Raw genomic sequence first — 15,852 nt, 5'->3', positions numbered from 1 at the left:
GGGTGGGGAGGAAGGGAGGCATGGTTTATAGTTTGCTCATCTGCATGTTCCCTCTTTCTCCACAGCTTAACCTTCTATGGTCTCAGTTACCAGTGGTCAACTGAAGTCAGCAAATATTCCTTCAAGAGCGATGGCATTTGCAGAATTCCTAATACACAGCTGTAATTATTCTACTATTATTAAACTCTTACTGCACCTAATTTATAAACTTTCTCATGCATATGTATGTATAGAAAAATACACAGGACATACAGGGTTTGATATCCATGGGTTCAGGCAACCACTGGGGGTCTTGGAATTCATTACCCCCATGGATAAGGGAGAAATAACAAATAACTCAATTGTGACATAGGAGGAACAAGAATAAGATGCATCTCTGGTATTAGCTGGCTCTGGCTGTTCTGGCTTGGGGTCATGGCCAATAGAGAGAGGGTGAATGGGGATGGATGCTTTTTAACATGATCTGTTGTTCGTGTTGCTGTCAGTGAGAAGAACAAGGCTTGGAATCACACTCCAGTGCAGGTCAGGAAAGTGGCAAACAGGTGCCTAGAGTGACAAAGGAATCATTCACTCTCAGCAGCAAGGAAGTGCAGGAGGGAAAATGTAAGCCCCAGGAACACTTCCTGAAAGCCTGCAACTGGGGCTCGGGGCTGGGCCAAGGGCCACAGGGCATCCCCCAGTCAACTTCAAGTATGCCAGCATCCCGACTGAGGGTCTTCTCCTCAGCACCGTCCTACCCACCCGTTTATCTCTGTACACTGGGCACACAGTGTCAAGGTCTAAAGTTTTCCCTATGTCTGAGGCCAACTGTTGTTAATTCACGGTTAGACCCAGCAGCAGTGGGTTTGGGTTCAGCTAGTAGTCACACAGACCCAAAGGCCAGCTCCTCGCTGTGTCTTGCAGGAGAATGCAAGGCGATGCACACAGCAGGCAAGCAGGCAATGGCTTCTCAAGTGAAGTCTCTAAGTGGTCTTTAGCCCTACCCTCCTTAATTATAGGTGAGACACAATAACTCCTGAACAGACCACTGTGGGGCAGACCAGTACCAGAGTCCAGTGCTGCTTCCAGCCTTCACACCCAGAGAACGTGGATATGTTGCATCACTTTCAGATAGTTTAAAACTATGGCATTCTGCCCCAGGAACTTAGGTCCCTTCCTAATCTCCTCCTCACATATGCTTCACCATCTAGGGCTCTGTTTACCGAAGGCAGTGTTGGGTACAGCTCCGCTGTCATTCTGCCCTTAGCACAGGACAAAGAAACAGCTACAAAGGAATCCGGTCACTTTCATAGGAGGAAGGAGAACGGGTTTTTATTAACCCTGTATTCACACACAGCAAGGCACAAAGCCTCAGCATTTCAGAATGCTGCAAATAAAGAGAATATCTTCCCTAAGACTTGAAGAATAAAGCGATCGGCTCTCAGGCTGGGATGGATGGATAGATGGATGGATGGATGGATAGATAGATAGATAGATAGATAGATAGATAGATAGATAGATAGATAGATAGAGATGCAGCTCAGTGCTGAAGGACTTGCCTAGTATGATCTGGCTTCTAGGCTTCATCCCCCACAGCATAAAACAAAAACAAAAATAACAACAGCAAAAACCAAAACATGGAAAAACCCACACCGGGATTCATCCTAAGATCAGAGTGGTTCTACATCGCCCTGTCAAGGACCCCCACAGCCTCAGCTGGAGGGGGTGGCAAAGCCTTCCTGAGGACCAAGTGTGAGTGTTGACAGTGTGCAGAAAATGGCCATCATAGCTTTCTCTCCTCAGATGTCTATAGCCTGAGGACTACCTTCCCTACGGAGACTGCTTCCTCTGAGATGAGCGAGGCTCGCCCCCTTGATCCAGTTATACACCATAAACCCGGATCCTTGTTTATCAGTATGTAATAACTCCACCTCCTGGTTCAGCTGTATGCAGTACCCCCTCCTCTGTTCAACTCTATATAATAAACATGCCGAGTTTCTGGGGTGCTGGGGTTTCTCCACTGAGAGCCAGATCACTCGATTCTAGCTACTATCTGTGTCTGTCTGTCTGTCTGCCTGCCTGCCTGCCTGCCTGCCTGCCTCTAGTTAGGTCCAAGTCCCTAGAACCAACCATGCAAGAATGTGGCAAGCTACAAATACTATTATTTGAGATTAAAGGCTGATCTTTCACATGCTAGGTCTTAGAAAAATTGCCTCAAAAAACCATTTTTCAGAAAATGGCGGTCAACACTTGGCATCATCCCAAACAAAGGAATAACTTGGGGAAGACATGCAAATCCAGAACAGGATTGTGTGAGGAGAGGCACAGCCTCAGACTGGAGGTACAGGTGGTGTGGAGACACCACAGGACCTTCAGAGAACCTAGGAGCACAGTCCAGAGCAGGATGAGGGAATCCAGGAGAGTATGTCCAGGGGTTGGGAAGATGAATGTACAGAGAGATTGCTAATTCTGTTAAAGGAACTGGGATGAAATATTAATAAGATATTTAAAAATGAAGTCATAAAGTCACCCCAGCAAAGGAAGTACTACAGGGGTTTAAAAAAAACCAAAACCACCACCACCAACAAAAAAAGCCACCAATCTACTGGACCAAGAGAACACATGAAGGAAGACATCTAAAAACAATGTAAATCCAGAAATAATAAAAGTATGCATGATGGTGTATGCCTGAAAAAAATAGCTAAAATGATTTAGAATGGATGCCAGTGAGGCTTGGAGATGGGATAGGGCTGTTTTTACTGCATGACTTGTAATGGGATTTCTCAACACCAGGAGTACTGACATTTTACACTAGATAATGCTTTGTTTTGACAGGGTCCCAAGCATTGTTTGGCCATTCCTGGCCAATAACAACCCCACCTCTTTCTGAGTTGTGACAACCAAAAAACGTTTCTGACCATTGCCAAACCCTGTAGGGCAAAATGGGTTCTGCTTCACAGTACTGTTTTGTTGTTTAACAGTTATGTGCATTTGACCACACCTGAGTTGTAGATATAGAGACAGAGAGTGTGAGACTGGAAACTGCTGATGTCATCTCTCCTTGCAAACCCACTCCATTTTCCCAGACACCTCTCGGGGCCTGCACCCTACTCCTCTCCTCCCAGACACCTCTCGGGGCCTGCACCCCACCCCACTCCTCTCAGACAAACCCAGATCATGGCTGAGACACTTACCCCCGAGGAACGCACAATCATAGTAGCTGCAGGTCTTGTTTATGCTGTGCAGAGTAAGGCCCTTGTCAGTTCCTTCCTGCGACACGTGAAAAACCTCACTCAGAGGTATTAAAACCACTCTCTCACTTTCGTTACCAAAAAACCTTTCCACAGGAACCCCAAAGCAGGTGTGGATGGTTAGCACTGGTTGGTTGTTATCTATGGGGGGTTTGGCTGAATATGCCAGTGTGAAATTGCCCAGCCGGGCGAGGTTTTTCTCTCCAAAATTGAAGGAAATGCCTGGACTTGTGAGGTACACCACGTCTTTGTAGCTGTCACCGCAAGGCCTTCTCAGCAGGTGCAGGGCTCTTGTCAGGTAAAAATGAAAAGCTTTGAAGGGAAAGTCATAGATGTAACTTTTCCGGGAATGGCCAGCCATCTTCACAGCTCTGTTGAACGTGTGGTAAAAAGGAGTCTGCTCTCGAGCCTCGGTCACGAACGCCATCAGGGCTATTCCATAGGAGTTCTTGAAGGTCAGGGGGACGGGGATCTGAGCCTTCCGAGCATCCCACAAGATCCCGGCATTGTCCCACACAGTCTCCAGGAGCCTATGGCTGGCGCTTTCCTCCTTGAACAGCTGCTGAATGTACTTCATTTCCATCCTGTTGCTGCACTTTAGGTATTCATCATCAAACGAATTCTCTGCCATGTCTAACACTTCTGCCTTCACCTTCAAAGCAAAAGGAAAGGAACACGCTTGAGGTCACAATTTCATTTGGTGTAATTTTCTCTCACAGTGCTATGCCCACTGTCTCATCCACTTTTTAACTATGAAGTCCACCCCACGGCAATGGGTAGCTTCTCTCAGCTTTCATGTTTATATGAGAGAGTAAGGTATGGGTAGGAATATTGCCTGCAACTCATTCACGTGAGCTCTGTGGTGCGCAAGGGACTAAAGACTTCTGTGGCAGTTCCGGTTCAACCTTCATTCCCTCAAATGCTCAAGACTGTTTTGTAGAGTCTGAAGTATCACGTACAAAATACTGCGCAGGGTAGAAAATACATGGTGACAAATATTACCTCTCCCTTCAGCCACGCTCCCTCATTCAGATGGCATGTGCGGGACTGGTTTTACACTTCCAGCCCCAAGTAAAGGCAGATCACCCCTCTCCAAAATCCCCACCTCTTTTCCTTTAAAACTGTAAGCGTCGGGCTACTTACTGTTGGTTTAGGAACTCCAACAGCCATGCTTGTAATCCCATAGGGGAATAAAGAAAATTAATGGCACTTGAAAGGGAGATGAGGCTGTAAGGCTGAGAATGTCAACTGCCTACTTGATTCCTTTGGATGCCCAAAGACCTGTCATCCATGTCTAAGACCATACACATATAAACATATAAACTTCCGGCCTAGAATCAGTAGTATGAACCATCTGCTCATACAACCGTTTGCGGAGTCTTCCAAGACACCGCCATCTCAGGATGTCTCATTTCCAGGCCTCACAAACATCTCCTTCCCATGTGCTGGCACTAAATGCTTCCTTTGAAGCATTACCTCACATGATACTCAGAGTAACCCATGAGATAGGTACCATCACGAACATCCTTCTGTTTCATTTTACCTTAAAGGTTTATTTTTATTTTATGTGCATTAGTGTTTGTGTGCACACATGTAAATCACCACCAGGGTGCCTGGCACCCAAGGAAGTCAAAAGACAGTGTAACTTGCATTATAGGTGGTTTATGAGCCACGTGGGTGCAACCTATCCCAGATTCTCTGCAACCGTGGGTGCTCATAGCCACCAAGTCACCTCTCCAGCTCCAAGCCTTCCTTCCACCTTTTTCTTTAAAGATAAGGAAATGAATATACTGAGACATGGTATTGGTATTTGACCCCAGACACTCTGGTTCCAGAGTTCTACCTTCTTAACCAAAACGTTCTGTTGCTTCTAAAACATTAGAATGGTCCCATGATGAAGCCCACTGACACTTACATAACACTTTTTTTTTGTTTTGTTTTTCGAGACAGGGTTTCTCTGTGTAGCTTTGGAGCCTATCCTGGCACTCGCTCTGGAGACCGGGCTGGCCTCGAACTCACAGAGATCCACCTGCCTCTGCCTCCCGAGTGCTGGGATTAAAGGCGTGAGCCACCAAAGCCCGGCTTACATAATACTTTTAAAAGAGTTTCATTTTGCTAAACAAGAGAAAGCATTTTACCAATAAGACAACTAAGTGGGCCCTAGACCAGCAACAGAAATTGATTGCTAACCATAGTGTTTTCCCATGGTGACACTGAGACCCTTGCTCTCCTGGGTCTGTAGGTCAGTTTCTTGACATGGGGATCAGGGCTTCAGAGATCAAGTCCCTTGGGTCTCACAGTTAAGAAACGCATTTTGCTCTGTAGCACAGAATGTACCAGAGCTCAGCCTGAGCACCAAGCGTGATTTATCTTGAAGACTGCAACATAAGACATCAGCCCCGAAACCGCCGCCCACATTCCTCACACCGTATCAGAGTTGATCCAATATGTTCCTGTCTTTTCCCTATGCCTCAGAGAGGGCTTCACATGTCTAATTTTAGACAGCAAGACTTCCTGGCCAGACACCACAGCTGATTGTGTGTTCCGAACAGTGCGTGCCTTGCAGTGGCAAAGCTCCTAAATGCCATCGCCATTCAGGACAGATGAATGAACACTAAGGAGCAGGTACAGAAGATTCGGTGAATGAGCTGCTAATGTCTTCTTCCTCTGAGGTATCCACCTAAACAAAAGCTTGTAGTGATAAAATTCATCCACCAAAAATTCATTTCAAATATGTAGAAATGACCTAGGTGTTTCAGAAGAGAAACCAATTAGATGGAAAAACACTAAAAGATGTTAAAATGATGTGTTGCGAACTAAAATTTTAATTTGAAAGGCAAATTAAAACCACAAAAGGCAGCACTTTATACCCACTAGAATGGAAATAATGAAAAAAACAAAAACAAGAGCAGAAGAGGAAAATCACACGTAAATAGGAGACAGCCGAATTGGAGCCCTAGTCCATGCTGGAGGGAGCGCTGTGGAGTACAGCCAGTGTGGATGGTACTTCAGCAGAACCTCAAGGAGCTAAACAGGAAGTTATGATATGACCCAGTGACCCTCATCTAGATACCCCCAAGTGAAGTATGTTCACAATAATGCACAATTCTGCCATGCAGTGTAGCACAGCCTAATTTATGGCTAATTTATGTTCACTTACATAAGTAAAACTAGGTATTCACGTAAATACTGTATAAGGCTAGCAACAGTGCTTGGATAGGTCCCTACCTAGAGAGGAATAATTATCTGAAGAATTGAAAACATTCAAACAGAAACCCATACACAGATGTTCTTGGCAATACTATTCCTAGTTACCATAAAGTGGAACGACCCAAATGCCTGATTGATAAACAAAATGTGGCTAGCCATGTAGTGGCACTAGTATTCCTAAATGAAAAGAATGAGATACTAATATATGACACAACATGAAAAGGCTTTGAAAACAGTATGCTAGGCAAAAGAATCCATGCACAAAAGACTGTATTATGCAAGATTCCAGTCTGCTGAACTGTCCATAAATCTCACTGGCTGCCGGAGAATAGCGGAGAAGGAGGGAACTGACTTCCAATAAGCAAAGTGCTTCTGAGAGGGCTGCAAATGCTATGCAGCTCCACAGTTAATGTTGGTCAACATCGTAAGGACACCAGTGGAGGGTGTGGTCTAAAATGTTTTTAAGGGTATCTCAATTCTATGTCTTAGTTAGGGTTTCTATTGCTGTGAAGAGACACCATGACCATGGCAACTCTTATAAAGAAAACTATTGGATTAAGGTCTCTTTATTTCCAAGCACAGCCGGGTGAAACACAGGCCAGAGCTAGGTTAAGAACCCAGCCAGCGCGGCCAGAACAAAGAGAGACCCCCGTCCCCACGTGCAGTCCTTTAAGAAGCCCCCTTTACGTCATCCCGGCTTTCCTTCACCCCGCCCTTATGGGCGAGTCCCCAGGTCCACCTGGTACCTGCCCCAGGACTATTGGGCGGGGCTAGGGTGACTCCCTACAGAAAACATTTAATGGAGGTGGCATCTTACAGCTTGAGAGGTTCAGTTCATTATCATAATTATGGGATGGGGGAGGGGGACATGGCAGATCTGGTGCTGGAGAAGGAGCTGCTACATGTTGACAAGCAGGCAACAAAAAGTAGGCCTCACTGGGTGTGGCTTAAGCATCCATGAGACCTCAAAGCCTGCCTCCACACTGACACTTTCCTCTAACAAGGCCATATCTACTCCAACAAGGCCACACCTCCCATTAGTGCCACTCCCTTTGGGGGCCATTTCCTTTCAAACCATTACATTCCACTCCCTGACCCCCCCACAAAGGCTTGTAGCCATATCATAATGTAAAAATGCATTCAGTCCAATTTCAAAGTCCCCATAGTCTATCACAGTCTCAAACTTATTTAAAAGTGTGAAGTTCAAAGTCTCTTCTGAGAGTCATGCAGTCTCTTAACTGTAATCCCTTGTAAAATCAAAATCAAAAAAACAGATCACATACTTCCAACATATAGTGGCGCAGGGTATACATTACTGTTCCAAAACGTAGGGAAGGGAGCATAATGAGGAAATATTGGAGCAAAGCAAGACCAAAATCCAGCTGAGCAAACTCCAATCCCTGTATGTCTGATGTCAAAACAATCTTCAGCTCTCCAACTCCTTTCAACTTTGTTGACCACAACACACTTCCTCTTGGTCTGGTTCCACTCACTCCCTGTTAGCAGCTCTCCTTAGCAGGTATCCAATGGCTCTGGCATCTCCAACATCTTGGGTTCTCCAAGGCGATTCAGGCTTCAACTTCACAGCTTCACACAATGACCTATCGAGGCCTCCATTCAGGGACACCCCTGACACATGCCTGGCCTCGGGGGTTTTTCTTAGTCAGGCAGGAAGGTTCCATAATGCCTTTCTTCTATCCTTAACTTAGAGCCAGAAACACAAGGCTGAAGCTGCCACCAAGCTGCTGCTTGCTGGGGCTAGAACATGGCCCCCTCATTCAATTATATCTTCACCAGCTATCTGTCCTTCATTGCCTAAGCCTGGCTGTCCTTAGACTGGATCTATAGAATGGCTGGCCTCAAACTCAGAGATCTACCCTTCTCTACCTTCCAAGTGCTGGAATTAAAATTGTTCATGGCCACACCCGGCTCTAAGCTTTTCTTTAATTCCTTTTCACAAGTTGGAACTTTAGCTGGGTGGGATCTTGCCCTGAGGTCACCATTCCTTTATTTCATTTCTTACTCTGTTTATCTCCTGGAATACAGGACTTAGCTCCATGCTACTTTCATGTGTTCTTTTCTCCTCAAATATTCGTCCTTGCTCAGCTTGCTCCTTTTCATTATATACACTCATTAGAGTTAACACTAATAACCACACAACACAGTCTATACTAGGTTGTTTTGAGATTTCTTCTGCCAATGGAATTAATAAAAAAAAATTCTTCACTTTACCCTAAGGCAAACTTTTCCAGCAAGGGCAAAAAGCAGCCACATTTCCCACTAAAATATCACAAGAAGGATTTCTAGGCAACATACTAAAATCCTTCCCCTCTGAAACCCCCAGCCCCTGCATAGTTCAAATCATACTCAGCACCGCTACCCTCCAAGTTTCTACTAGGATGGCCCATTAAGCAGCACTTAAGCTTTTCTAATCCACAGTCCCAAGGTCCATATTCCTCCAAATAAAAGCGTGGTCAGGCTTACCACAGCAATATCCCAGTCCCTGGTACCAACTTCTATCTTAGTTAGGGTTTCTATTGCAGTGAAGAGACACCATGACCGCAACTCTTTTTTTTTTAAAGTTTTTATTTAAATTAGAAACAAGATTGTTTTACATGTCAATCCCCATTCCCTCTCCCTCCCCTCCTCCCCTGCTCCCCACTAACACCCTACCTATCCAATACCATTTCTGCTCCCCAGGGAGAGTGAGGCCTTCCATGGGGGAGTCTTCAGAGTCTGTCATATCCTTTGGGAGAGGGCTTAGGCCCTCCCCGTTGTGTCTAGGCTGAGGGAGTCTCCTTCTGTGTGAAATGGGATCCCAAAGTCCATTCCTACACTAGGGATAAGTACTGATCTACTACAATAGGCCCCATATATTATCGAGGCCTCCTCACTGACACCCACATTTATGGGGTCTGGATCAGTTCCATGCTGGTTTCCCAGTGATCAATCTAGGGGCCAAAAGTTCCCTCTTGTTCAGGTCAGCTATTTCTGTGGATTTCCCCAGAGTGGTCTTGACCCCTTCTCTCATCACTCCTCCTTCTCTGCAACTGGATTCCAGTTCAGTTCGACCACAGCAACTCTTACAAAGGAAACATTTAATTGAGGTGGCAGCTTACAGTTTCAGAGGTTCAGTCCATTATCATGGCGGGGAGCATGGTAGCATGTAGGCAGGCATGGTACTGGAGGAGGAGCTGCTACAAGTTGATATGCAGGCAACAGGAAGTGGACTGTCTCACTGGAGTGGCTTGAGGTTATATGAGACTTCTAAGCCTGCCTCCACACTGACTCACTTCCTCTAACAAGACCACACCTACTCCAACAAGGCCACACCTCCTAATAGTGCCACTCTCTTTGGAGGCCATTTTCTTGCAAACTTTATCTCAAGTTAAACAATGTGCGGGCAACAGAACATACTAATGCTCTAGAAACTGGATTAAAGCTTTAAAAATGGATACAATTTTTAAATTTTATGGTATCTTAAAGAAGACAAGTGAGATGCCTGTCTCATACAATACATACAAAAAGTATATTCGTTTTTAAATATTGAATGGCAAATAAAATCATAAAATTTCTATTGGTAAAAAGCCAACAAGGAAATAGTCACTATGTAGTTTAATGACAAACATGGAAATCAAACACCGTGGCACTATTTGGAGAACACACGATATTTCCAGAATATTTATTTACATGCGAATTCTGTGCAGTATGACTTGAAGACAAGGTTAAAAGTACTCTGTACAGTGTTAACCTACTTTTTAAAATAAATTATACACACAGAGACAGGAACCACATACACTATCCACATGATCCCTAAGAGTCTCTTCCTCCAAGTGGGAGAGTTTATGGCTGAATTTTTCTGTCCTCTTCATTTAATTTTAATTTCTCAACTTTCTACACTTAGCAGATGTGTCACCTGCAAAATGAAGGAAGAGCTGCTTACAACAAACCAATTTGCCTACTCTGGCTTCTCTCAGTCCACAGAGATTCCTCAGGCAATGTTACAGGCTGCCATCCCAGTGAGCACATTCCCAACATTACCTGGAAGATGTCCATTAGAGTCATGGCTGCCAGCAGCGTGGTGACCATTTCAAAATGTCCCATCTTCACTTTTCTCTTCTAAATTAGAATGAAAAAGATTTAATTCAGTAGGGTTAACCAAGAGCTTTAGGAAAAGAGAGCAAGAAAACATGCTACATATATTTTCATTGTGGGCAGACATTGTGATGGTACAAGAGATTACCCCAAGGGCTGCAAGAGCCATTCGATTTTATCTAGAGATCGAACAAAACCTTAGGGAACTTCAGTGCTTCCAAGAGCAAACCCATCCACCTCCACACAACTCTAGACATGGCTCTCCCATCAGGGTCACTTAGGCACAAGTTTCCCCATCTCTAAATCTCCCCTGAGCATACACAGGAAACAGCACACCAAAACCATCCTGCTCTCAAACTGCTCCACTAGCTCCCAGTTTCTAAGAACTGTCTAGAAATTTCCCCATGCACAGCTTCCATCCTTCCACTGGCCAGGCAAGTTAGAGCATGCCCGCCCGCCCGTTAGGGTGGGAGGGGATGGATGAGGTCAGCAGCAGGATGGAGTGGAGTACCTCAGGTGACCTCCTTCCTCCAACTCCTCACAACCACCAGAGGCCAGAGGTTGAACAAGTGTGTAATGTTCTGGAGTCGACTGACAAGCCCTGGGAAGGCAGGGATTCTAACTAGATCCTGGCAGTCTACTGGCTGATCGTCCAGTATCCGTTCCGGTACTTGTGACAGCATAAGGGCTAGCCAGGAGGGCAAGGATCCTCACGGGCCAAAGCTATCCAGAGCCATTAGCCAGCTCAATTAAGAGATACAGGCTGCTGGCCTCCAGTCTCTCACATACATGTGCTTAACAGCGCTGGCACCCCTGTAACTCAAGGGAAACCTCCATTTCCCTCTATTTTGCCAATCGTCTTAGTCTAGATTCTGAAAGAGGAAATGAATGGCACAGGGGAAGGAAGGATAGCCTTTCTCCTTGTAACTCTTTTTGGCCCCGGGTTCCTGTCTTTCTTCAAAAGCAGTTCTTTTGTCTAGCACTTTTAAAATATCTGTAGTTATTTTAAAATGCTATGCAGTGTCAAACTTCCCTCTCAAAAAGTAAAAGGAATGCAACCCAGGCAGCGTGTGCCAAGCCAGCTGTGGGCCAGGGTTCTCCTGGTCTTCAATTCAGTAGTCTGGATGCAGATAAATCAAAATGCTTACCTGGTATTTGTGCCTTTGCAGGGAGTTTAAATGATGCCCCGGCCACACTGATTCCTACTCTCAGCTGTGGTGAGAGTCCCTCCAGGATGGGATGTTGTTGACAGTGAGAGCTGCCTGGGAATGCTTTTCTTTTTATAACACCCCTAGCGGTAGCTTGGCAGTGGCGCATTACCCCACTTGTGTTCTGCTATTTATATCTGGTCCCCACTCTCCTGCCCTGGAACCACTGCTGCTTTAAATCTCCAAGAGGCCCCAGACTCCACAACAACACCCCTGCCATGTTCAGTTTTGAGGCTGGCGATGGACTCGTTTCTGAAAGAGTCACTTCCCAACACTCACGTGTCTGAGGGAAGGCCTGACTGACCTCTATTAGATGACACATGAAATGAAGAGGGCTTGTTTGTTAAACACTGTCACAGTGGTCGCTGTCACCACTCAACTGGCTGACTGTATCTCAGGTCCCGAACCAGGTATTGAGGTATGCAAACAAGCAAAGTTCGGAAGGGCATTCACAAGCTAATAAAGTAAACCAACATGTGTGTGTATGCACCAGGGAAGAACTGTTCAGAATAAACAAAATCCAAAGACGGTCCAACGGGAATGCTGAGGAGGAAGGGAGCTGGGAGTGCTGGGAATGCCTGCATCTAGAACTCTTGACTAAGGCACAGGTGCTGGCTAGATTTCTGTCAATTTGACACAAGCTAGGGCCATCTGAGAGGAGGAGGTCTCAGTTAAGAAAAAACTAGTGTAAGATCCAGTTGTAGGCAAGCCTGTAGGGCATTTACTTAATTAGTGATTAAGGGGGGAGGGCCCAGACCATTGTGGGTGGAGCTATCCCTGGGCTAGTGGTCCTGGGTTCTACTTCTGTAGCAGGCTGGGTAACCCATGGGAGCAAGCCAGTAAGCAGCACCCTCCATAGACTCTACATCAGTTCCTGGCTCCAGGATCCTATGCTGTTTGAGTTCTTGCCCTAAATTCCCTCAATGATGGGCTGTTGCTGCAAGTATGAGATGAAATAAACCCTTTCCTCCCCAGGTTGCTTTTGGTCATGGTGTTTTATCACAGCAACAGAAACCCAAACTAACACAGCACTCAGGGCAAAGTCAACAAGGCTGAAGAACATGTACAACCTTCAGGGATGACAGATAAAAACAACCCTGAGATGTTGTCCTAGCTAGATGTTGTCTTGGGATGAAACACCATGATCAAAAGCAACCTGGGGAGGAAAGGGTTTGTTTATGTGTCTTACACTTTCACATCACTCATTGTTCACTGCTAGAAGTCAGGATAGGAACCCAACCTGGAGGCAGGAGCTGATGCAGAGGCCACGGAGGGTGCTGCTTACTGGCTTGTTCCTCATGGTTTGCTCAGCCTGCTTTCTTATAGAACCCAGGACCACCACCAGCCCAGAGTGGCATCACCTCCACTGGGCTGGTCTCTCCCCCATGGATCACTAATTAAGAAAATGTCCTACAGGCTTGACTATAATGGGATTTGTCCTCCCCCCCCCCCCCCCCGAGACAGGGTTTCTCTGTATTGCTTTGGAGGCTGTCCTGGAACTTGCTCTGTAGACCAGGCTGGTCCCAAACTCACAGAGATCTGTCAGCCTCTGCCTCCTGAGTGCTGGGATAAAAGGTGTGCGCCACCAGTGCCCAGCCACAGTGGGATCTTATACAGGCATTTTTCAGTTGAGGCTCCCTCCTCTCACACGACTGGCTTGTGTCAAGCTGACAGAATTCTAGCCAGCACAGACATCGTATCAAGTGACATGAATAGAAAGCTAATAATGACTACTCAGAATATCTCCAAGTGGAATAAACTGTGAAATACATTTATGTACTGAAATTTTACATAGTATTCAATGAATCAACTCTAACAAAAATATCTATGAAAGTAAATCTCACAAACAAAATTTGACATGACATACAAGCATGTACACATTACATGACCTATATGGAGTTCAAAAGTCAGGGACAACAAGTCTGAAAAGATTGCTCCATGGTTAGGGGTTCTGACTGCTCTTGCAGACAACTCAGGTTCAATTCCCAGCACCATATGGTAGCTCAAAACTGCCTGTACTAAATTAGTTCCAGGGGGTCTAATGCCTTCTTCTGACTTCTGTGGGTTCCTGTATGCATGTGGTGCACAGATACTGGGTTGCTCACACATATACATAAAAAAATAACAAAAAAAGAATCAGTGCAATTTCACATTGGCTGTGAAGACTGCAGATGTAGAGACAAAATTCCCTCTCCCTCCCTCCCCCTTCCTTCCTTTGTTTTTTGAGACAGGATTTCTCTGTGGAGTCCTAGCTGTCCTGGAACTCACTCTGTAGACCAGGCTGGCCTCAAATTCAGAGATCCACCTGTTTCTATGCTGAAATTTAAAGGTGTGTGCCACCACAACACAGATAGAGAACATTTTTTAGTTTAAAGAATCTAAGAAAACATCTGACTTCTAATGACATAGATGTCTTCTGGTATGATAGCTAGGCTTTGGGTTTAGTTCTAGATGCCAATAACACTGTAGTATTATCCAGTTTGTGAAAATGCACCAAGTTATATGCTTACATGTATTTTTCTATAATATGCATGCTACTTAGATGAAGCACTAAGAGTTATCATGACACACTCTTCAAGTGCTTGCTTAGAAAATATGTCTCATAGAGCCAGGCAGTGGTGGTGCACGCCTTTAATCCCAGCACTCGGGAGGCAGAGGCAGGAGGATCTCTGTGAGTTCAAGACCAGCCTGGTCTACAAGAGCTAGTTCCAGGACAGTCTCCAAAGCCATAGAGAAACCCTGTCTCAAAAAACAAAAAAACAAGAGAATATGTCTCAGGCTGGAGAGATGCCTCAGCGGTTAAGAGCAGTGGCTGCTCTTCCAGAGGACCCAGGTTCAACTCCCAGCACCCACATGGCAGCTCACAAATGTCTGTAACTCCAGTTCCAAGAGATCTGATACCCTCCCACAGACACACAGACAGGTGACACACCAATACACATAAAAAATAAAATTAAAAACAGAAAATATGTCTCTGTAGCAGAAAATTTGCCCACTTCTATGCCAACATCACCTGCAATGCAGTGTTACTGTGACTACTGCTGGGAAAACATACATTTCTATGCTTGGGAGAATTTCCACAAACTGTTGAGGAAGAAGGGAGGTGACCATCTTCGTCACATCCTGTCCTGTTCCCGTGAAGCTGAGTCCAGGGCTGATGCAGCCACAAGATGTAGTGTGGGTAGCAATGGAGGGGGAAGAACAACTCTGGCTCAAAGAGCACAGCATGTTTGAAAATCTGTACATGAGTCTCAATTCACACATGTGATCATGGGGGCGTATATGTGTGTGTGCTCATATGGGCAAATGTGTAGATTTGTGTGAGGCTGGGCAAGAGCCCTGAGTTCATCATTGGGGCTCATCCTCAATCAGTCTCCGTTTCATTTCTTCAGACAGGATTCCTCACTGAACCTGGAAATGATCTGGCCAGGTTGGCTGGTCATTGGGCTCCAGGGACCCTCTTGTCTCTGCCTTCCCGGTGCCGGGATTTACAGGTGCATATCACCACTCCTGGGTTTCTATGAGGAAACTCGGGTCTTCAAACTCACAAATCCTGCCTGACCCTCTCTCATTTTTTTTAAAAGAAGAAACTGGTTATTGGGCTACGGAGATGGCTCAGCAGTTAAGAGCACTGGCTGCTCTTCCAGAGGATGTGGGTTTGATTCCCAGAACCCACATGGCAGCTGTTGGTGGTCTGATTGAGAACGGCTGCAATAGGCTCATACATTTGAAAGCTTGGTCCCAAGTTGGTGGAACTGTTTGAAAACGACTAGGAGGTGTGGCCTTATTGGAGGAGAGGTGTCACTGGGGATAGGCTTTGGGATTTCAAAAGCCCACACCAGGCCCAGCCATCTTCTCTCCAGCCCTGCTAGCAAATATTTTTAAAGCAAATTTCTAGTGGCAGATGAAGTATCTGTTATGGACAGTTATACACTATCTAATTTATTTCATATTGTAAAATGCATGTCTGACTCTGATCAAATTTAACCAATGGACGTCTCTGTATCTGTCATTAATGAGATGATCATTCACAAGTGGTATATCATTAAAAAACATATGAACTCTGGTTTATAACCATAGGTGCTGTCACCATTTGGTATAACTTCAGA

At 45.4% G+C, this 15,852-nt stretch overlaps 1 protein-coding gene across 1 annotated transcript in view; it reads right to left on the bottom strand.

The window, feature by feature from the left end:
- The window catches only part of Art3 (ADP-ribosyltransferase 3), a 38,405-nt gene extending 23,551 nt beyond the window's left edge, over window positions 1–14,854 (bottom strand). The window contains exons 1-4 of the mRNA XM_035453053.1: window positions 14,774–14,854; window positions 11,684–11,737; window positions 10,482–10,559; window positions 3,174–3,882 (exon numbers count right to left, since the gene is read on the bottom strand). Of these exons, the coding sequence (XP_035308944.1) occupies window positions 3,174–3,882; window positions 10,482–10,559; window positions 11,684–11,737; window positions 14,774–14,854 (922 nt within the window). The remainder of the gene's footprint in view (window positions 1–3,173; window positions 3,883–10,481; window positions 10,560–11,683; window positions 11,738–14,773) is intronic.
- Between the last annotated feature and the right edge of the window lie 998 nt (window positions 14,855–15,852).

Source organism: Cricetulus griseus (genome assembly GCF_003668045.3).
Source record: "Cricetulus griseus strain 17A/GY chromosome 1 unlocalized genomic scaffold, alternate assembly CriGri-PICRH-1.0 chr1_1, whole genome shotgun sequence".
In the NCBI taxonomy this organism is placed as follows: domain Eukaryota; kingdom Metazoa; phylum Chordata; class Mammalia; order Rodentia; family Cricetidae; genus Cricetulus; species Cricetulus griseus.
This window is presented reverse-complemented; position numbering and strand designations above follow the sequence as displayed.